Source organism: Drosophila arizonae, chromosome X (assembly GCF_054131065.1).
Source record: "Drosophila arizonae isolate 15081-1271.41 chromosome X, UAZ_ARI_1.0, whole genome shotgun sequence".
NCBI lineage: Eukaryota > Metazoa > Arthropoda > Insecta > Diptera > Drosophilidae > Drosophila > Drosophila arizonae.
Window position 1 is genome coordinate 10,075,176 of NC_142927.1, and position 21,120 is coordinate 10,096,295.

Below are 21,120 nucleotides of genomic sequence, written 5' to 3' on the forward strand. Positions count from 1 at the left end.
ATCAACGTTGAAATAAAAGAGAAAAGAAAAATAGCTATATATTTTTTAATATCAATATTAGTAGCAGAGACAGGTTAAATGCTTTGCAGCTCTGTATCGGGATCGCTTAAATATATCGATATTTTTAATATCCCTAAATGTGTATTAAAATAGTAGAATAATGTCCGTAAAGAAGGTTTAATATACAATAATAATATTTTTCGCTTGGCATGCAAGTAATCAAGCATACTTGCATAGCTATTAAATATATTTATATTTTAAATGTGTACCATCGATAAGTTGTCCCTTTTTTGTACGTTTCTCAACACTGCTCCACCTTTTCGCATGCTGCCGACTGCACGCTACACGCATTTCGAATAATTCCTGCGAGCACAATGAGCCAAGCTAAGGAATTGCTGCAGTTCCATGAACTGGAGCTAGACCAACGCATACTAAAGGTAACAAATTATTATATATAACTAATTTTTGCGCCTTATCTAACCCCAATTACCCTTTTCAATCAGGCTATTGCGCAGTTGGGTTGGGTGCAACCAACGTTGATTCAGTCGACGGCCATTCCACTGCTGCTAGAGGGCAAGGATGTGGTGGTGCGTGCTCGTACTGGCTCCGGCAAGACGGCCACCTATGCGCTTCCGCTCATCCAGAAGATTCTCAACTCCAAGCTGAATTCCAGCGAACAGTGTGTCAGCGCCTTGGTGCTCTGTCCCACCAAAGAGCTGTGCCGGCAATCTCGCCAGGTGATCGAACAACTGTCCGACTCATGTGGCAAGGTGGTACGTGTAACAGACATTGCAGGCAGCTCCAATGACGCGGCCACTCAACGCCATGCACTCGCCGAGCGTCCAGACATTGTGGTTTCAACGCCCGCAAAGATATTGGCCCATGCAGACATAGTCGACCTGAAGCACATCGAAACCTTGGTCGTGGATGAGGCAGATTTAATCTTTGCCTTCGGCTATGAGAAGGACTTTAAAAAGTTAATCAAACTTTTGCCGCCCATTTATCAAGCGGTGCTCGTTTCGGCCACCATTTCCGACGATGTCGCACGCATGAAGGGTCTCTGCCTGCACAATGCGGTCACATTGAAACTAGAGGAGCCCGATCTGGTGTCTCTCGATCAGCTCAGCCATCATCGCATCTTAGCCGAGGAGAACGAGAAGCCAGCCATATTGTATGCTCTGTTGAAGCTAATGCTCATCCAGGGCAAGAGCATCATCTTTGTGAACAATGTGGATCGCTGCTATAAGTAAGTGAAGCGGGCGATATCATCTGTAGCAACTGAATCTTGAGCCGATGATGAAATCAACTTCAGTTTGGGATTGCGCAATTGGCAACAATTGGCGCACGCATGACCATTGACTAATCTTCTCTCTGACGGCTCTCATTAGGCTATTGTAATTGAGACTCTGGTGAATGCTTATGCTATAACAACATTCTCTTCTTACCTCCCGATAGGGTACGTTTGTTCCTGGAACAGTTTGGCATACGCTCGTGCGTTCTCAATTCAGAGCTGCCCGCCAATATACGCATACATACCATAAATCAGTTTAATCGTGGTGTCTACGACATTATAATTGCCTCCGATGAGCATCTGCTGGAGAAGCCGGCGGGCAAAACGAAGAACAAAGGCGGTCAACAGAAAAACGATCATGAGTCGAGTGCATCGCGTGGCATCGACTTTCAGGGTGTCAATAATGTCATCAACTTTGACTTTCCACGCGACGTTACGTCCTACATACATCGGGCTGGTCGCACAGCGCGTGGCAACAACAAAGGCTCCGTTCTGTCCTTTGTCAGCATCAAGGAGGCGCCCATCAATCAGGCAGTGGAAGAGAAGCTACGCATATCTCTGGGCAAGCAGCCGCATCTGACAGTCGATGCACTATCGGATCAGCCACAGCAGCCAACAGATAATATCATCAAGTAAAATAACTACAGCACGACCTTCGCTCGCATATCATCGTATACTCACACTGAATACTCTTCCCTTTGTAGGCCCTATCAATTCAAGCTGGAGGAAGTGGAGGCGTTCCGTTATCGCGCCAATGATTGCTGGCGTGCTGCCACACGCGTTGCGGTCCACGATACACGCATTAAGGAGATCAAAACTGAGATACTAAACTGTGAGAAGCTCAAGGGTTTCTTCGAGGAGAACAAGCGCGATCTGATGGCGCTGCGCCATGACAAGCCTTCGCGCACCCTCAAAGTACAATCGCATCTCGCCCATGTGCCCGAATACATACTGCCTAGCGCGCTGAAACGCGTTGCTCTGAATCACAGCACAGCACAATCAGCACCAAAGCAGGCGCGCATAACTGGTGCCAAGGCGGCCTACCAGCGACAGAGCAACGATCCTCTGATGGTCAGCGAGGTGGACTATGGCAAGCGACGCAATGTGCCGAAAAGAAAGAAAGCCTTTTAATATTGATTAGTCAGTTTTGTTTTTAGCCCTAGGAATACCTCTGTGTAGTGCTATGCGAGCTGTGAGGCATATAGAATAGAGAATTAGTTATACAATATATATATATATGTATATTTAACTAAATACAAGTGCATTCAAGTACATTTTAAACTGTGTAGAAATGTTTACTGTTATTGTGGCTCAATTCGATTGTACAATGTTATCTCTCTCGATATGATATCTGGAACCATTCAATCATGTACTCTATTGTCTCTTGTGTTCACTGCTCTCTGTGATACCTAAGAAATACATAAAGTCGTCACATATGCGTAATGAATTTATTTAGCAATTTTCCCTAAACACTTCCCCAAAATACAGAAATGCAGAATAAAAATTCGCCAGATTGTCTCCCAGTCTATAAAAAAATACTATACAATACTTGAATCTAATCGGAGCTGTTATATAGTATAACAGAATAATTTATAGCATCTGTCTCTTTCTAATCAGCGATAAAAGTACATGCATTAAAGTGGAACAGATTTAGGGTGACCCAAAAAAAAAAAAAAAATAAATAAATAAAGCCTTGAGGGCAAATTAAGAAATTTTCAACTGGATCATTTCTATCTATCTATCTATATCTATGTTTGTTAGGCAACCCTCGCAATGTATCGCAAATAGCAAATCAAAACAGAAAATGATTTGGTTTTAACATTTTATTATTGTCATTGAAATAGTTAACATTCATACATTATTGACTTTGTGGATTTATTTATTAATTTCTCATTTCTTACATATGTTTATGCAATTCTGCTTTGTCGTATGCTATATTGAATGAAATACCTCATATATCATGTTCGAGTCATTGTATATAGTATAAATCGATGAATGTCTATTGAATATATAATAATTTAAAATGTGAACGTTTTCGAGAGATTAGGCGCAATAACATTCAGCTAAATAGTGATCGATAAACGATAGGCACACTGATAACAAAGCTAGTTATGTGCGTGTGTGTGTATGAAGCAGTGCCGGGCAGGAGGGAGGTATACATATAGTTCCTATATAGATACTATATATAAATTTTTATATTGTTGAATAAAAGTTACAAATAAATTAAGCATAATTATAGTATTTTCGTTTAGTTCGATTTCGATTAATTCCTGGTTGGCAAACATATATAATATAAAGGTGACATATATATTTATATATCTAAATTAAACTTAAGGAAACAAATATATAAGATCACACAATATCGAGGACAAATTGAATTAGAATTTAACGAGAAACTAGTCTAAAATGCAGCCACATATATGCATACACATATGTATATATATATATGCATGTATATATATTGTTTTGCTTTAAGATTTTACTTAAGTGATTTTCATTTCATATATGTATTTGTTTTGTAATACGCTCTAGATAAATTTTACATTCATAGTTTGGTTTACGGCTTTTTATTACATTTTCTTTTCTGTTTTAAATATATTTTATTTTAACACACGCATAACTTGATAAATGTTACAACAAGACATACAAATATTTTAATGACAATTTTCAAATATATATATGAACATATACATATATATATATAATAATATGCAAATCGGTTTCCTTTACTTTTCATATGAGCTTTTTTAGGTTTATTTCCTTCTGTAAATACATACATACATATATGAACACATATACATATATGTATATACACTTTTACATACGCATTTATATACACATACATAAACATATACATATATATATTTATATGTATAATGTATATATGCGCTAAAAACATGTATATAAAATTAGTAAACCTTCACATTTCAAAGATTTTTTCTCTTTTGCATTTCTCATAACCTCCCATAAAGCCATGTATATATATATATATATATATATTCACACACTCATATGTATATATATATAAATATATATTTCGATTTGCTTATATTACGAGTGACCTAACGAGAGAACATTCAGAATAAAAACGAACAATTTAAAAGAAATTAAACTACTCGGTTTCTGTTGTATATCTGTGTCTGTGTGGATTTCTGTGGGTGTCTGTCTGTATGTGTCTATGTGGCTATGTGTGTGTGTGTGTGTGTGTGTGTGTATGTGTCGGTTTATCGTCGATATAGTCAGTTGTAATGCTCTACACAATATATATCTATATATATATATATAAATATATATATATATATATACCTACATACATACATATGCCTACGTACATACATACATATATACATATGTATATATATATATATTTACATAAATAATGGATGGCGTGTCTTCATCTGTCGGTGCATCCACTTTAGATGGGTACATAGTTGCCCTTCGGCGTATAGAAGAGCTGACCGCGGAAAAGGCGACGACGTATTTCACTGAGAAGCAATCGTTTCTCCTTCTTGATCTTCTTTAGCACACCCTTGTTCTCTTGGGCACGACGCGACAAATATGGCAGCACCTCCTCAACGGGTCCATACGGTATGTACTTGTAGGCCGAATAGCCTGCCTGACCTGTTGGGCACATGAATGGAGGCAGGTGTTAATCATCGTGAGATAACCAAAATCGCACAATTTATGTATTTACCCAGCGGGAAGGTAATGTAATCACACATGCCCAGTAATTGACCAAAACATATGACCTTATCTTCTGGTGAGATGCCAATGGATTTCATATTCTCGATGGCAAAGCGAACCGTATCCTCGTTGTGGGACGCAACCATAATGCCAATTTTGCGTGCATCTTGGCCACAATCCTTCAGTACCTGCAGAGAGCGTACAAGACATTTAAGTCACATTGGAGTCTAGGCTAAGCCAATAGAGACTCTTACCTTTATGCGTCGGAGACACTCTGCCAGGGTCTTGTGGTACATTTCGGTAGTGGCCTCGTAGCTGGGGTTCACGGGATCAGCATAGCCCAGCGCCTGGGCGCGCGCACGTTCCTGTTCCATATAAGCGCCACGCACCAGCTTGGCACCAAAATAGAAATTCTGTCGGCTTGCCTGCTCCAAATCTGTGACCACCTGCAATGTGGAAAGTATGGTTAGTATCATGGCAAGCTGAACTGGCGTTCTTCTTCTTGTACCTCACGGAATGTCTCACGCAAGTAACATTGATAGGTATTGAATACTATGGCCTTGTCCTTGTTGTATTTACGCATCATCTCCAGAGTGATGCGCGTTATAGCTGGCTGGAAATACGTTTGCTCCGCATCAACCATAATGCGCACATCCAGCTCAGCGGCAGTCTATGGATTAGGATAGGAACTTACAATTCACATCTATAACAACATATTTGATATAGTAGTCAACTCACCTTTACAATTGTGTTTAGACGACGAATCATGTTTCTAAACATCTCCTCCTCTTTGGGCGATATTTGTGAGATCAATCGACGCATTTGACCAGTCAGTGGATCGGGCACGCGAAATGTGTCGCTCAGCTGTGAGTCCTCATCGACAATACCAGACCAGGGAAACAGATGCAATATGCTAAAGGAGACGAAGTTAGACATAAAGGAGCATTTAGTTATATCACATACACATGTAAAACTCAAAGCAAGAGTGCTCTAGCTTTACTTGAAGATGCTCTGAGCCCATTGGAAGAGCTGCTCTACCTATCACTCTAACATTGATAGGTGGGGAAGGTATTCCAAATACAACTAATGCCTAAAACTGCAAATCAATCAATAGCTTAACGTATTAACCCAAAAATCTCAAGCTACATATATAATTTAAATTTTAGCTCTCGACTCATTCCCCCAACTGGGTTACATAGACCTGGACGATATCATTTTAACCTGAATTCCCATTTCTGTTGGGTTCACAGACCCTGACTAAATATGCTACAATTGAGGTCGCACACCACTTAAGCTATACTAATTTTGCAATCGAGAGACAAGGCAGAAGCGAGCAGCTGACATGTTAGTTGGTAGTTAACGCACCCCTCCTTATCGGACGTGACATTCTTTAAGAACTGCTGCACATCCTTGTTGTCGCCGACGCTGGCATAATACTTCTCGAGATCCTTGATGGTCTTATGATGGGTCAACACATTGCCCTGACCGCCGACAAGTGCCTCCATATATTTACGTGTGCGCATTATGACCTCCGACAGTTGCAACTAAATGAGTTTAAAAGTAATTAAAAAAATAAAAAAAAAATAAGAGGGCAATTAGTTATAGAGCTAGCAATTAGATGACATATATATAAACACTCACCAGCAGCTGGGGACGGCCGAGGGCAGTTAGCTTGATGGCGGTGATGCCGGTTCCGAAGGTGGCGCCTGTTGCGTATTTGGTTCGGAAATGAGAAGCATTCGAAAGGTGAGTGAGTGAGTGAGTGGAAGGTGAGCTGAGGCGATGCGACTTAAGGCGTGCCACAGTCTGGCAATCAGCCGTAACTACATGCAATTGATACACTACATACATAGACACACACACATACACACATACACATACATACAATGTTTACAAAATACACGCAACATAAAACGAATACAAACAAAAGCAAACTAAAGATAGCAAACAAAGCAAATTCCAAATATGTATTAAATACGTGATTTTGGTTTCGAGTTTCGAGTTTTCAAGTTGTTTTTTTTTTTTTTTCTTTTTTTTTTTGCGAATTTGTTTATTATCGTTTTAGTCAGAAATGTTAGTTAAGACCTCTTACCGTCGGAGGCAGGACGTGGCTCTTTTGCATCGTCATCTGCCCCACACACACACACGCATTTATATATATATATACACACAAATAATTTTTTAATAGGTTAGTTTGAATTCCACAGCGTTTCATTAAGTTAAGGCATTGATTTTTTCATAGGTTAGTTCGAATCCCATTCGTTTCGTTTCGTGTTAATCGATTTTGACATAGAGAGTGCGTTAGTAGGGTGCCGTTTCGTTTCGTTTCATTTCGTTTCGTTTCGGTTTTTGTTTAATTAATTTATTTTTTTTTTTTTGTTTACGTTATTTTGTGAGAAAGAAAAATGCAAAATCAATATTTAATGATTAAAGTTTTTGCAATTGTACAAAAGAAAAAAGTCAGCTAGAGGGAAAATTAAATAAATATAAATAAAGCACTTGATGGAGAGAACAAAATAAACATGGCCTATACTATGTACATATATACAGTCGACTCTCGTTATTTCGAAGTTCAAGGGACTCTTAAGATATTATGAATTATCGAATGCTTGAAATATTAAATGGTTCGAAATTTTTAGAGAAAATAAAAAAACTTCGAATTATCAAGGATTTTTATTTAACCGCTGGTATTTTACATATTCGTAATGTAGTTATGTTCAAATTAATTCATCTTTGCAAGGAACTCATTTATACGAGTTTGCTGATCAGACGCTTCAATAACTTTTTTAAGGAGAAAAAGTGCCTGATATGCGGTTTCATCATCGCTTTGGAGAACACTGAGAAAGGCAATGATTTTCTAGTTCAAATTACTGAGTGCATAAAAATCTATGGAAATAATTCGAAATATAAAAAGGTTTTGTAGGATGAGAGGTTCGAAATATCGCAGGTTTAAAGTAACAAGAGTCGACTGTATTTTATAAATAATAATAAATAAAAATCTCCCCTCTGTGTAAATAATTAAAAAAAAAAAAAAAAAAAAAAATCAAGCGTAACCCCTCTAAAGAAACCGCTCCTAAATTCAGGTTTGTTCTTCTCTGACTCATTCCCGGTTTTTCACGTTTCCGTGACGAATGTAATTAGATTTAAATATTTGGTTTATATCAATTCATAAATATTATCATATGGTTATTAAGTCCGTTTATTCAACTCTGACCTTAACTGGGTGCATTGAATGGAATGGATTGGAGATTCTAACTTGTCTGGCTAATTGCGGATGATACGGGAATGAAACGTTTGCTTACGATGTGCTTTAAGTTTTATCTGTCTGTCAAATCATAGAGGGGATTGAGACACTTGCCTGTAATTTATTGGGACATCCATAAAGCGAAAATAATTCCTAGCAATTTCTGAAGATAACCTCAAAGGGAAAACTTGGAAATGAAACATTTAAGTGAAATTTGTAGGGTAGCATTAGAGTCGAATATTCGCTTGTAGTTTGAGAAGAGATACCCGAAGAAGATATATTTCCTTGCAATTTCTAAAGATAAACTTAACGGCATATATTGGAATTGGAACAATTACTACCTACTTCCCCTAACTTTTTAGCTCATTTTAAGAATGCGTTCTTATGAGGCAAATGCTATAGAGCAAAATGACAGCCTTGAACTTTCAATAGTAGTTAATAAGTAACATGTAATCCTTCAATTCTCTAGTCAAATAATAAGTGTTATGTGATAAACCAATGAGAAAAAGTGATGATTCGAAAATTAAAATCGATTGCACTAGGTGGCAAAATTGGATGGTATAGCACATGCACTTAAAGTACTCTTGCTCCTATTGATATGGTGCTTTAGATAGGTTCGAGCTTACCCGACACAGCCTCCAAACACTTGATGAAGATCTCCATGTTGCGCTCGCAGGTCGCTTCGTTGAGATAGAAATAGGTGCGAGCACTGCTCACCTTGTAGCGACGATCAGCGAAAGATTTATCCACATGATATTGGGGCAGGGCGCCAGCATCCTTTTCATTATCACCCGCGCTCGAAACGGAAGATCTGTAATCGATTGGAAGACAAGATGTGAGCGGAGCTCTCCTCGTTTATGGTTGCAATGGTTCAACGTACTCAACTTCACGCTTCTCGGCCTCCTCCTGGGAGATGTCCTCTTCGACGGAATAATCAAGGATGGGCTTGACGCCAAATGACCGAAGTCTGCGCGCAGCAAATTAGTTTAGAGCAAAGACAAAGAGTCAAATATAGAACGAGCATTAGATTGGCGGCTTGTAACAGAGCAACAAATAACAGAAAGTGGGCTTGTTTGTAGGGCAGGTGTAAAGCACATTTGGATCGGTGTGAGTGGGGAGCAAGGGCGTGGCAAGGTAGTGTGCCACATGCAGCATGCCAGGAAAAATGACGCATTAGTTAGTTAGTTTGGCGTTTATAGTAGTGCTTAGGTTTGTCTGCATTTTTCTTAGTTCGAATGGCATTTGTTAAGAGATTGCGTTATCGTTATCGTTATCGATTATATGAATAAAGTAATACGATTTGAGCACCTCTCAAGGGTGGGAACAATGGTGTGGCGATTCTCGCCGGCCACAAAGTGTCCGTAGAAAGTAGACTTCATCAGCATCACAAACAGTTTGCTGCCCAGCACGTTACGAGCGATTTTTAGGAGCTATTCATTTAAATCGTTTATCGGTTGTCGTTATCGATTAGAGCATAGCGTTTAGTTCGATTGCCATTAAAAGGCAAAACATATAGGTTATATGAACCGATAACATTATAGTAACAGGGTTTTTTCGGTTGATCGTTTAGTGGTTGTGGTTATCGATAAACGCATTTCGATTTCAAACAATATTTTGTGATAATGCAGTACGTAAGACATCAGTTATTGCACATGATTATCGACATATCGATTTTAGTCAAAAAGTAAATAGCGCAAAGTAACGATTAATTTAAATGCAATGTTGATTGTTTCGATAAACAGCACGATTGAATCGATTGTTTTAAAATAGAAAAACGCGTCGTTAATTGTTGATAGTTATCGATCATATTATAATAATTGTCGATTATAGTATAGTTTTGTTTTGATAAATAAAAAGCGTAGTACATCGTTTAACGGTTAAATTGGTCGAGAGCAGTAAAAAGAAACATGCGTAGCATATGGTTTAGCGGTTTAAATAATCGATAGCCATCAAATAGTATTGATTGTAATTAAATAAGCGTATTTTTGTTTAGATTTAGATTATTTTGTGTTTTTTTTTTCGCATAGCCCAACAGCAAAGCAAAGGTAGAGTGGAAGAAAAAGAAAAGAAAAGAAAAAAAGAGAAAAATATGACGTTAGTGGGTTCCATAATTGTTATACAATTACCTTTCCAGGGTGGGTATAATCTTGATCTGATCCTCGCCAGCGACAAAATGGCCATAGAATGTTGCCTTCATCAATGCTGTAAATATTTTTTTACCCAACATTTTGTTTGTCCATTTCATAAGCTGCGATATTTTTGTTTTTTGTTTGTTTTTGTTTTAGACGAAATTTTAAAGATTTGTTTTCGTTTTTATATATTGATATAAATATATGCATATATATATGTATATTTCTTTATTTTCTTCTTCTGTATATACAGATATTGATTTTTAGAATAAAACAAAATAATAAAAAAAAAAGAGGAAGGGGGATAAATAGGGAAAATCGCAAAAGCCAGAAAAAATATCACATATCAAATAGAACTAATATTTTCAAAATGCAAAAATTAAAACGACAAGACTATTGCTCACTCGCTCGCACATATATGTGCGTCATTTGGCCAAAGATCGAGGCGGCTAAAATTCAAATCATCTGTCGCTCTCTTACTCTCACGCGACATAAATCATTTGGAATGCCGCCAAAGGCACATGCAAGAGAGCAGCCGCAGAGAGCGCGCCAGAGCAACAGAACGTACATAAAATTAAAATAAATAACAACAACAACAATGACAAACGGATCGTGTCAAGGCCAAGTGTCGTGACACAGCACAATGCGAACGAACTTTTACGGCGAATATCGAAGAAGAAGAGGCAAGAGAGAAAGAGAACGGGGAAGGAAGGTACTTAGGTAGCTTCAAGCTTGCTCGCTGAGTTATGTATGTATAGGAGTGCTTTCTGAAGTAATTCAATTGCTGTACGTCAGGCAGCTGTCGACGTTAAAGCTCGTAAAACAACATCAAAAAAAGTACAAGTTACAAACAAAATTATCGAAGCTTTTAATTTTGACAGGCACGTGTGATGAACTGAGCGAACCGGTTAACCCTCAAAAATGCTATCAGAGAGGAAAGGGGGAGAGAGGACGTTGCCAAATTAAACAGCAAAAAGCTTCCCTCCATGTGTCTGCTGTGTCTGTTGTGTGTGTGTGTGTGTGTGTGTGTGTGTATGAGTACGAGTACTTTTTAAAAACCGGTTATATAAAAATTGGCACTGCTGCTCTTAGCACTTTTTTTGTGTGCTTAGTGAACAGCTAGCACAGGTGTTCACTTTTGAGCTGTGACACTACCATGTCACGAGACCTGCCAAACATATTGCCCACAGACATGGGAAATAAAAATAGAAATAGCACACATCAAAATCAAAAAACAAGACAAAAGCAACAAAAATCAACGAAAAGCAATTACCATGGCTATTAAGTTGCCAACAAATACACACATATGCATACATACACACACAGGCAGATAGAATCACACTCACACACACACACACACACACTTTCATGCACATATGTACATATGCACACACAGCGCTACAATTACTAGAATTCATGTTAATAAATTTTCCATTTAATCGATCAAACCGCAAATTGTATAATAATAATCGATAGGCAAATACACTTGCAGAATTTACAAGCGAAAAAACACACACATACATACATACATACATATGCATGTGTACATATGTATAGCAGTAAGCGGGAACGACAAGACGTCTGACGTAGCAGTGCCGCCTGCAGCAACTAACGCGTCGCTTTGGGCTCTTTTGATTGGCGCACTTTTGGGGGCCTGCCTGTTAAGTTTTTACATACACATGCACAGATTTTTAGTGTATGTGACCGGCCGACTGACCGACGAACTGACTGACGCAACTGGCGTCTGCTTGGCTGGTCGCGTAGTAAACAGCAGCGGCCTCCAACAAGGTCATAAAAATGCATTTGATTTGCGCCGCTCGTTGACTCACACTAAATATTCATTTACACACGCTGTGTATCCCCTTCGCACACACAAACAGAAAGGCACCCACACAGGCCAATTGAGACGACAATTAGAGCTGCATTCATACGAAATATTGCAATATCACTGAAAAGCTATAAAACAAGCAGCGAGGAGGCAAAGATAGAGCAGGAGGGGGAAAACAGGCCGGAAGACAAGACAGCTGGCTCAGCAGGTATGACAAATGGCAATACCGAAATAGATTAACAAAGCAGCGCAGAGAGACAGAGAGTGAGAGAGACTGCGCGCAGGGAGAGGGAACAGAAAAATATGAATAAAAACTGAATGTGAGCAAGGCACAGCATCTGCTAATAGCCTGCTAATGAGCATAACTAAAGCTTGGGATTTAGTTGTAGTTGTTGTTGTTGTTGCTGATCAGAGCAACAATGCTGAGAGGATATGCAGGGGCTATGACCTAACTGTGCTACGTTTTCAGAGCGAAGAGAGTTTTATGTAGCTGTCATATATTTCAATGAACACAAGGAGCACTCGCCGAGTCGAAACACAAAAAGAGAAGATTACAGTTAAGCTACACTTAGATTTAGAAGCGACTAATAAGAATATCTTGAAGATGGAAACATTCCTATTGGAATATATACAATAATTGGGAACTATACATTACATACAATTCAAGCAAGGAAATTCAAAGACAAACAAAGATAGAAACTGGGACAAATTATTGGATAAAAAATATGCAAGTACTAAGAACAAACCAGAGTGAAGAAAATTTAAAATAAGTAATATGCTTAAATCTAAAAACATATAAAGAAAAGTTTTGATTGCGTTCCACTTACCGTCATATTATGCTCAACGATCTTCTCGCTGCTGCAGATCATGTAGACCAAATAGGCGCGCGCCAGCTCCCATGTTGTTTTGCTCTTAAATGCCGCAATTGGATCGTTAAAGCTGACGTCGAGCGGGTCACGCTGTGGCTTGACGCCCTCTTCCTTTGATTGGACGTGCTGCGTCCTATCGGCAACTGACACCTGCGCCTGCTTGTCCTGCGCGGCCGAGTGCAGGCAGCGAACGTCGCTCAGGATAGGGTTCTGCCAGCGCTGCACTGCATTTTTGCTGCCGTTGGAGTTGACGTTGGCGCCGGCGCATATCGTATGTAAACTTCTTTTCTGACTAAATTTACCGTGGTTGTTCTTGTTCGTGTTGTTGCTACTATAAAATTCGGTTACACTCCCCAAAAGACCATTACGGCTGCCGCTACAGACGCTGCCAACGTTGCGGCAATAGTACGCGAGCTGAATTGTTGTACGTGAGGGGTTGAGGGAACGAAGTTGCGCCATTACAGAGCGAATTGGTTGCCTTTGGGTTTTTAAGCTGATGGGTTACAACTCCTTGTGTATATGCGACAGATAGTGATGGGTTGAGTAAAGAGAGCAAACGAGTCGGGCAATCGCTGCTCTTCGTAGTTTTTTTTTTTTCGCCTTGATTTTTAGTACACTTTATGCCAATTTGAACTCACGTTTCGCTAATCTTACTCTTGATGCTGCCGCTGCTGCTGCGTCTGCATCGGTTTCTCAGCTGATTTTGAATTTGTTGTTTTACTTGCGTTTGCGTTTGCCTTTGCCTTTACCTTAGCGTGCGCAATACTTTCTGTTGATTTGGAGCTTTCTTCCTCTCTGTAAGAAGCTGTCCATTATATGTTATACAATTGCAAAAAAAAGGGAAGAAACAGCAATAGAGAGCGCACGTTAGAGAGCGGGAAGAGAAAGAGAAAGAGAGAGAGAGAGAGAGAAAACGGTTAGAGCGAAAACAAAACACATATGTATGTATAAATTTGACATAGCTATTGCTCACACAGGCAAACAGGCGTACACACACACACACGCACGCACGCCGCACACGAAAACTTAACAATGTGCACAAAATTAAATTAAAAATTTTAAATTTTAGTTGTTCAGCTTCTACTTGAATTACTGACGTTATGTCGTTTTTCCGTTGGGTACCTGCCTTATTAATTTTTATTTTATTTTCCCGTGTTGCTCTGATTCTATTTTTTTTTTTCTTTCTTCTTCGCTCTTCTGCTCCACACTATTTACGAATGAACGTTCGTCCACGGCAAAAGCACAATTCCGACTGTCAAGACGGCAACGGCGAAATTGTTACCGAAGGCGCAACGACCCGAACTACCCAATGCACGAGCGTAGCCACACGAGTTTGCCGACAGGCCAGCAGGCACTCAGGGAGTCAGACAGTCCGGCAGTCAGGCAGAGCGGCCATTCATCCTGCGCTCGCTTACATAATAGTTGCGCCCACGCTGAACTTTGTTCTGTTATGTGACGTCACATTGGCTCTGCTGCCGAATCACGGCGAAAGAGGCCAATGGAGGGCGGCAACTTTTATTGGGGGCCTTGATTTTGTATTGCTTATATATGTCTGGCCGTTCTTTAATTTAAATTAAAATGCGACACAAGTGTTGACTACGACAATGACAAATGCCAAGCACTAATTGGTGTTAATTAAAAAACGTGCAGGCAAACCCTACCGACCCCTGTCCGCCCCCTACAAACAATATAAACACGACGCCTCGTTCTCGGAGCAACACAAGCAGGGTAGCGGCCGCGACCGCGGCGAATATGTGATTGCTTCTTTTAATTTATTAGCGTTACGCTAAACGCACACCAGACCAGACGAGACGAGACGCATTCGCCGCAGTCATCGCAATCAAATAATATCAAACTTAGCGGGCTTCAATCTGCGCACACAGATTTCATTTTACTTCATTATTGTGAGATGAGAGCAACAGCAGTGTCATAAGAGAGATAATGTGAGGTGAATAAAGCAACCAAGAAATGCGGCGACAATTGGGAAAAAGTGCAAAATCATCAACAAAAAATTCATTTTTTTGAGGAACTAGAATTGCTTTCTGTGCCGTCTATCTCACTCTTACAAGCACTCGCAATACTTCATGGATACGGTTATATAACCATTGCGTGCGCTACTATACCGCACACGACACGGACAAAGATCCTTATATGACGCATTTATACATATGCATGTGTGTGTATGTATGTATATTTATATACACACCCACACAATGTTGGTAGAAACAATTCGCCCGTTGTCTATTTCGCCGCTTTCTCAATTTCTCTATTTATTTATATTTATCTGCATATTTATGCCATTTGGATGCTCTATTTTCTATTTTTTATATATGTATGTGTGCATTTGCTCAAACAGCATTTCTATGAACATAGCTACATGTGTGTACATACATATAATGGATTTTTATGTACATATAATTTCATGTATTTATATATCAAGCACAGTTTCTGTAGCAACTTTTAGAATTCCGATAACTATAGTTTTGGGTAGGAGCGTCAAAACTGTTAAGGGCACAGAACGATTAAAAAAAAGCAGTGGACAACACAAAGCTGAATTGAGTTCATACCTTAGAGAAAAAAAAACAAAATTCAACAATATTTTGTTCTTATTAGTTTATATAGTTATTCGTCGTGTTGCTGTTGCAAGTTTGCGTGTTCCATATGCAACGGTAACAACTGTGAGGGTCTAAATACGCGCACCAACTAAATTAAGGCCAACATTGAAGCGAAACTGCTAGCGAAAGCTCACGCGAAGCTTGCTAATGGGTCAAAACCGATACCGAAACCGAGACCGCGTGTAGAGCAATCGCAGCGAATGTGTGAGCTACGGCAGCAATGGCGGCATTGTCAGCTGTTTGTTGTTTTTGCTATCGATGCTAATGCTATTGCTGCCTTCAACTTGCTATATTTGCCATGCACGTGAGTGCTAGCTAAGTGCACGTAAATCACGCGCTCGCCATTTTACTTGTTACTTAAACACAATCCTCGCATATTTCAACCAATTAAAATTCAGTCGCTTATCTACGCAGTAGATGGTTGGCTGTGGGCAGAGAGCCTTATCTTTCATATGCACACACACACAAACGAACACACATAAACCAAATACGCAGCGCCGGCTAGTTGCTTACTGTTTGTTGTTGCTTGTATGCTCTACGCAACAGAGTTGTTGCTAATGGCTATGAAGTGGTTCATTTGACTCACTCAGCAGGGGAGAGCGATAAGTGTATTCAGAAGAACGAACTAGCTGAGCAAACGATAAGTACATCAAGTGAGAATTGAACATCTGCTCATTCAAACGAACCACAATGTGCAGCACTTTCGAGACACAGCGCGCATTGATAATGCGATAAATATCGATACATACGGCATTTAAATTGAAAGTACAAATTCAAGCTTTTTTATGAATAATATATATTATGTATATGTATACGTGTTGCATTATATTTCCGCTTTAACAATAATAGATAATAAATTATATCTACTAGTTGTATTAGAAATAATAATATTAATTAACAGCTTTTTTAGCGCAAAAAATGTGCAAATATATATATATACTATTGATTTCCTTTTTTTGTTGTTGCTGTATCAGAAAACAAAACTTAACAAATCGAGCAACTTAACAAATCAAATGAAAAATATATTCAACTCCATTCAAACTATGCGACGAATAACAAAACAAAACATAATTGTAAAAAAAAAACAAATATTTGATCTACATCATTTTTGCGCTTTGCATTTAGCTTTAACATGTTGCGTGCCTAGATAATGGTGTGTGTATGTATATATGTGAGTGTGTGTGTTTACATAATATTATTGACTAAATTGTAGATCAACGAATGTCTATTTACTCTCTTCTAATTCTCCACATTTTTTTCAAATTACAGCTACAGGCACGTATTTATCATCATTATCATTATCATTATCATTATTATAATCAAAGCAAATAAAACAATAACAGTTACTATATATATATTTATATACAGCAGTTGACATCTAACCAGAAACGTGCTCTTTGTTTCATTCGCATATTTGAAATATGCTTATATTATAGAAATGTATATATACTCCACAATTGATAATATCTTATATTACATTGATTGATGTGTGGAGTATATTTATACAACGTTTATATATTATAATATATTACATTATTACATATTTCTCTTTTTATTTTTGGATTTTTGTATTTTTTCAGCTTGAAGCTAACAACTATTGTTTTATAATTGATTTAATTAATTATTAGAATTTTATTATAATTACTTCAAATATGATTTTTTACGTTTTTGATTATCTAATTTTTGTTTCCATTTTAGCGTTCGCAGTGATGAAATCAGCTAAAATAGAAGCAGAATTTTAAATATTACTTTAAAACTTCAAGTCTGCAGTGAATGTCAAACTGTGCTTTGAAGTAATGCGAATTATTGAACATTTTTGACGTGTTCGTAAGTCGATTGCATATATAAATGTACATATTTATACCGTTGTTAACTCATTAGCAACAATTCTGATCTGTTTGTTAAAGTTGCATCTAAAATGTTTAAATTTTATGCAAAATAAAACCATTTACTTTTGTTGTATCTAATTAGTTGTCAATGGCCGTATGTATAACTATACATAAGTACAGTCACGACAAAATGTCTTCTGCTGTGACCAGAATTAACAGTTAAGAGGTTGCTGTCCTTACAGCAACAGTTGCTGCTGTTGCAGTAGATGTTGCTGCTACAATTGATGCATATGCAATAGCTATTGCTGTTGTTGTTGTTGCTGCTACATCTGTTGCTCTGCTTCTACAGTAGTTGCTGCTGCTAGTTGGTTTTGGTCAGCTCTGTGCGATGGGCGGCCACTTCGGCCAGGATGAGTAGATCTGAGGTAGTGGTCACATCGTAGCCGATCTGCTCGTAAGCAGAAAGTGTTGACGACGAAGACGAGGACAGTGGCGAGGCGGCAACAGTGGCGGTTGCTGCTGTTGCAACAGTTGGTATTGCTGATGACACAGTTGCCGCTGCAGTTGTTGTTGCGGGCTGGGCTCGCGTTTCATTAAAGTAATAACAGCCATTGATGGTCAGCGGCAATATGGAGGCTACCTCCTGCTCGATGGCGCTGACATCGCGACGCGTAATGCTCTCCTTGCGAGCCTTTCTCTTCTGGCTGCCCACAGCGGCAGCAGCAGCTGCTGTTGTTGCTGCCGTCATGCCAACTGTTGCAGCTGCAACTGTTGCTGTTCCTCCTGTTGCAGTGCCAGCTGCTGTTGCTGCTGCTGGTGTGCTGTTGCTGTGGTTGCTGCTGCTGTTGCTGTTGCTGTTGCGCTGTTTTTTGCTGCTGCTGAATTTCTTCTTCTTTTTGGTGCTTCTCTTGCGCTGCAAATACGCATCCAGGCTAAGAGCTGGCAACTCCTTGATCTTCTCCTCTAAATCAAACTCTTGGGCATCGCAATTGCCGTGCCTGTTGGACGTGCCACGCATTGTTCCATCCAGCTGCAACAGTTGGCCATCAGCTGTTGCTGCTGTTGATGCAGCTATTGGCGAAATGGGCGGCGTATTGCTGTTGCCATCGGTGATGCTGTTGCTATTGCTGTTACTGTTGCTATTGTTGCTGCCGCCGCTGTTCAGACGGCATTTGCTCTTCTTGGCTATGGCCGCCAGTTGGCCCGAATTGAATAGCTCCTGATAGATTTTGCCCTTGCAACTGCGTGACGTTTTCAGCTTCTTGGAGGTTGTGCATGTGCTTCGATCCTCTTCCTCGCTCGAATTGCTCGCGCTATCCGCTGAGCGTTTGTTGTTAATATTATTGTTATTGTTGTTGTTGTTGTTGTTGTTGCCGGGCATATGCGCGCTCATGAATTGCGTCGTCTCGCTGAGCGCCTGCTGCAGCGCATAATCCTTATCTTGAACATTGCTCGTATTGCTGCTCAGCAAAGCGCTCAGCTCGCCCATTTGAGTCTCATCTGCGAACTTGAATAGATTGCGACGCAACATGTGTGCCATTTCCGTGGGTTGCCAGTGAAGGGGCGGCTGCTGTTGTTGTTGTTGTTGTTGTTGCTGTTGCTGCTCCTCATTTTGATGTCCACTTGCCGCATTGCTGGGACGTGTGGCTAGCGTGCGCAGCGGCGGAGCGGGTAGTTTGTACCATTTAAAATTGGGATTGGCATTGAAAAAGGCATCTTTATTCTGCAAGTATTTATAAAAATAAGTCAAAATAAATTATCTACAAATCAGAAAGACAGAGAGAGCAACAGAGTGAGAAAGCAATATATGTTGTTAGACATATATATAAATCTCTCTTTCAAGCTAAACCGCTCAGATATTAAGTCTAATCAACGTAATTTACTATTTAGCATATATAATTATGATAAAAGGTTTTCTATTTTATTGACTCTACAAATTCAAATTGGAATTTGAAATTTCAACATGTTGCCAGACTGTTTGCCTAAACTATTCGGCAATATCGAACTATCGACGTTTTTAGCGATAAATTTACTTGGAGAGGTTTAAATCATATTAAGCTTTAGTGTGCTTAAATTAGTTAAGCATAATATATTAAATGTAACAAAATTGCATGAAACAAAGAGAGCTTGAGCTGTATATAGTATATGCACATTTTGAATTGCAATTTGAATTCGAATGTAGGTAGGTTGCCAGATCTTCGAATTTAAATTGGAATTCAAATTTAAAGCTGCCAGACATTTCAGCTAATCTCGGAAAGGAGTTGATGTCCAAAAAGGAATCAATTAGAGGCAAAATGGAAGCAGCATAATTCAACTATGTAACTGTCCAGTTTTATTGCTTACCTGTTGCGCCAGATCGGTAAAGCACTGCTTCTCCTGCTCATCTAATGCGGCCCACCAGTCACCAAGTATTTTCGTAATTGCCCTGTTGAATGTATTAAGGATTTTTTAGTTATTTTTACGTTCAGGTACTTTTAGTATCATCGCCACATTTACCGATTCTCCAATGACTTGTAGCGCTCCTTGACAATGGCGCGATGCCTTTTACAAAATATAAGAAATGCGTTCATGGGTCGACGTGCATGATGCTCCGGTCGCAGGTTATCTTGATCGACCTTTGATGACAACTGTTGCTGCTCTGATTCCTGTTCCTTTACTGCTGATACCGCTGCTACTGTTGGTGCTCCAGTTGCTGTTGCAGCCTCTGCTGAGGCTGTCGTGGCTGCAGTTGATGTTGGTGTTACAGTTACAACATCCACTTCCACATGCTCCTCGGAATCGTCATCATTTAGAATATTAGGCACATTTACACGGCTTTGCTTCCTTAACTTATGCAATTTTGCTATTTGCTCATCCCGCGCACCCTCCCCGTCATCGTCATCATCATCAGCGTCATCGAAATCGTCCTCTTCATCATCTTCCAGTTCATCACTGCTGCTGCTGTGCAGATGCGGATGTGGCTGGTGATGATTGTGATGATGATACTGTTGCTGATGCTGCAGCTTGGCATAGTTGTGCACATCTTCGATTTGGCGAAAGGCATTTTCTTGGTCTTCAGTTCTTTGTGGTTGTTGTTGTTGTTGCTGCTGTGGCATTGTCCAGCCATCTAAGACACTTTTGGCTAATGCTGTTGTTGTTGTTGCAATCTTCTGCTGCATGTTGTTGCTATTGGACTGTAGATTGACATATTTCAACTGCGAATCTTTGGTGATTGTTGATGAGGTATTTGCTTTGCCAGGCAAAATGAGTACGGCGTTTCGCTTTTGTTGCTGCTGTTCTTGTTGCTGATGCTGTTCTTGTTGCTGTGGATAGCCCATTAAATGTGGTAAATTCATTAAATAATGCTTTGTATCAACTTCGCTGTATGTTAATTTAAACTTTTTCGCAGTGGTAGTTGTTGTTGCAGCTGTTGCAATTGCTGTTGTTGCTGCTGCTCCTGCTGCTGTTGCTGGAGTGGCACTGTTGATTAAATTGTGGCTTTTGTGCTCATTTGTTGCTGCTGGCATGATTTTACTACTGTTGTTGTTGTTGTTACTATTGCTCTTCTTGTTGCAATTGAAATGTAGCTTAGTCGCAGCAGCAGCTGCAGCACCTGCGCCCGCACCTGCCACACTAAAACTGTTGATCATTG

General features: G+C 39.4%; 3 protein-coding genes and 1 non-coding gene across 9 annotated transcripts; 2 read left to right on the forward strand and 2 right to left on the reverse strand.

Moving 5' to 3' along the window:
- Positions 1-277: 277 nt before the first annotated feature.
- On the forward strand, positions 278-4,596 carry Ddx56 (putative ATP-dependent RNA helicase DDX56). The gene is made up of 4 exons (XM_018014463.2): positions 278-437; positions 504-1,246; positions 1,456-1,923; positions 1,996-4,596. The coding sequence occupies exons 1-4, from the start codon at positions 375-377 to the stop codon at positions 2,420-2,422; spliced, it is 1,701 nt and encodes a 566-aa protein (XP_017869952.1). The 5' UTR covers positions 278-374; the 3' UTR covers positions 2,423-4,596.
- On the forward strand, positions 1,289-1,380 carry LOC149267874 (small nucleolar RNA Z30a). Its single transcript, XR_016271444.1, has one exon. It is a non-coding gene; the product is annotated as a small nucleolar RNA Z30a (small nucleolar RNA).
- Positions 3,100-13,657, reverse strand: slgA (proline dehydrogenase slgA). Of its 5 annotated transcripts, none has more exons than XM_018014457.2 (12): positions 13,004-13,657; positions 9,528-9,649; positions 9,100-9,186; positions 8,846-9,030; positions 7,068-7,103; positions 6,617-6,681; positions 6,341-6,519; positions 5,714-5,888; positions 5,484-5,645; positions 5,230-5,421; positions 4,986-5,163; positions 3,100-4,912 (listed from the first exon to the last, which is right to left on the reverse strand). In XM_018014457.2, exons 1-12 carry the CDS (start codon positions 13,502-13,504, stop codon positions 4,707-4,709), a joined length of 2,088 nt encoding a protein of 695 aa, XP_017869946.1. In that variant the 5' UTR covers positions 13,505-13,657; the 3' UTR covers positions 3,100-4,706. The 5 variants fall into 5 exon arrangements, with proteins under 5 accessions (XP_017869946.1, XP_017869945.1, XP_089329937.1 ...); XM_018014456.2 differs by lacking the exon at positions 9,528-9,649 and adding an exon at positions 10,346-10,467; XM_089473811.1 differs by lacking the exon at positions 9,528-9,649 and adding an exon at positions 10,346-10,421 and having other exon boundaries at positions 13,004-13,137.
- A 153-nt stretch (positions 13,658-13,810) lies between these two features.
- On the reverse strand, positions 13,811-21,118 carry bbx (bobby sox). Of its 2 annotated transcripts, none has more exons than XM_089473809.1 (4): positions 19,986-21,118; positions 19,833-19,914; positions 16,174-19,212; positions 13,811-13,840 (listed from the first exon to the last, which is right to left on the reverse strand). In XM_089473809.1, the coding sequence occupies exons 1-3, from the start codon at positions 21,116-21,118 to the stop codon at positions 17,851-17,853; spliced, it is 2,577 nt and encodes an 858-aa protein (XP_089329935.1). In that variant the 3' UTR covers positions 13,811-13,840; positions 16,174-17,850. The 2 variants fall into 2 exon arrangements, with proteins under 2 accessions (XP_089329935.1, XP_017869981.1); XM_018014492.2 differs by having other exon boundaries at positions 13,811-13,850.
- Between the last annotated feature and the right edge of the window lie 2 nt (positions 21,119-21,120).

What these genes read in the sequence shown, in the direction of transcription:
- Ddx56 (XM_018014463.2), top strand. Translation starts at nt 375, where the DNA reads ATGAGCCAAGCTAAGGAATTGCTGCAGTTCCATGAACTGGAGCTAGAC. An exon ending in TAGACCAACGCATACTAAAG is followed by an intron (nt 438 to 503) that starts GTAACAAATTAT and finishes CTTTTCAATCAG; the next exon opens with GCTATTGCGCAGTTGGGTTG. An exon ending in CCAACAGATAATATCATCAA is followed by an intron (nt 1,924 to 1,995) that starts GTAAAATAACTA and finishes TTCCCTTTGTAG; the next exon opens with GCCCTATCAATTCAAGCTGG.
- bbx (XM_089473809.1), bottom strand. Translation starts at nt 21,118, where the DNA reads ATGATCAACAGTTTTAGTGTGGCAGGTGCGGGCGCAGGTGCTGCAGCT. An exon ending in TACAAGTCATTGGAGAATCG is followed by an intron (nt 19,915 to 19,985) that starts GTAAATGTGGCG and finishes TACATTCAACAG; the next exon opens with GGCAATTACGAAAATACTTG. An exon ending in TTACCGATCTGGCGCAACAG is followed by an intron (nt 19,213 to 19,832) that starts GTAAGCAATAAA and finishes AAATACTTGCAG; the next exon opens with AATAAAGATGCCTTTTTCAA.
- slgA (XM_018014457.2), bottom strand. Translation starts at nt 13,504, where the DNA reads ATGGCGCAACTTCGTTCCCTCAACCCCTCACGTACAACAATTCAGCTC. An exon ending in TCGTTGAGCATAATATGACG is followed by an intron (nt 9,650 to 13,003) that starts GTAAGTGGAACG and finishes TTAAATGAATAG; the next exon opens with CTCCTAAAAATCGCTCGTAA. An exon ending in TGCGTGAGACATTCCGTGAG is followed by an intron (nt 5,422 to 5,483) that starts GTACAAGAAGAA and finishes TCCACATTGCAG; the next exon opens with GTGGTCACAGATTTGGAGCA.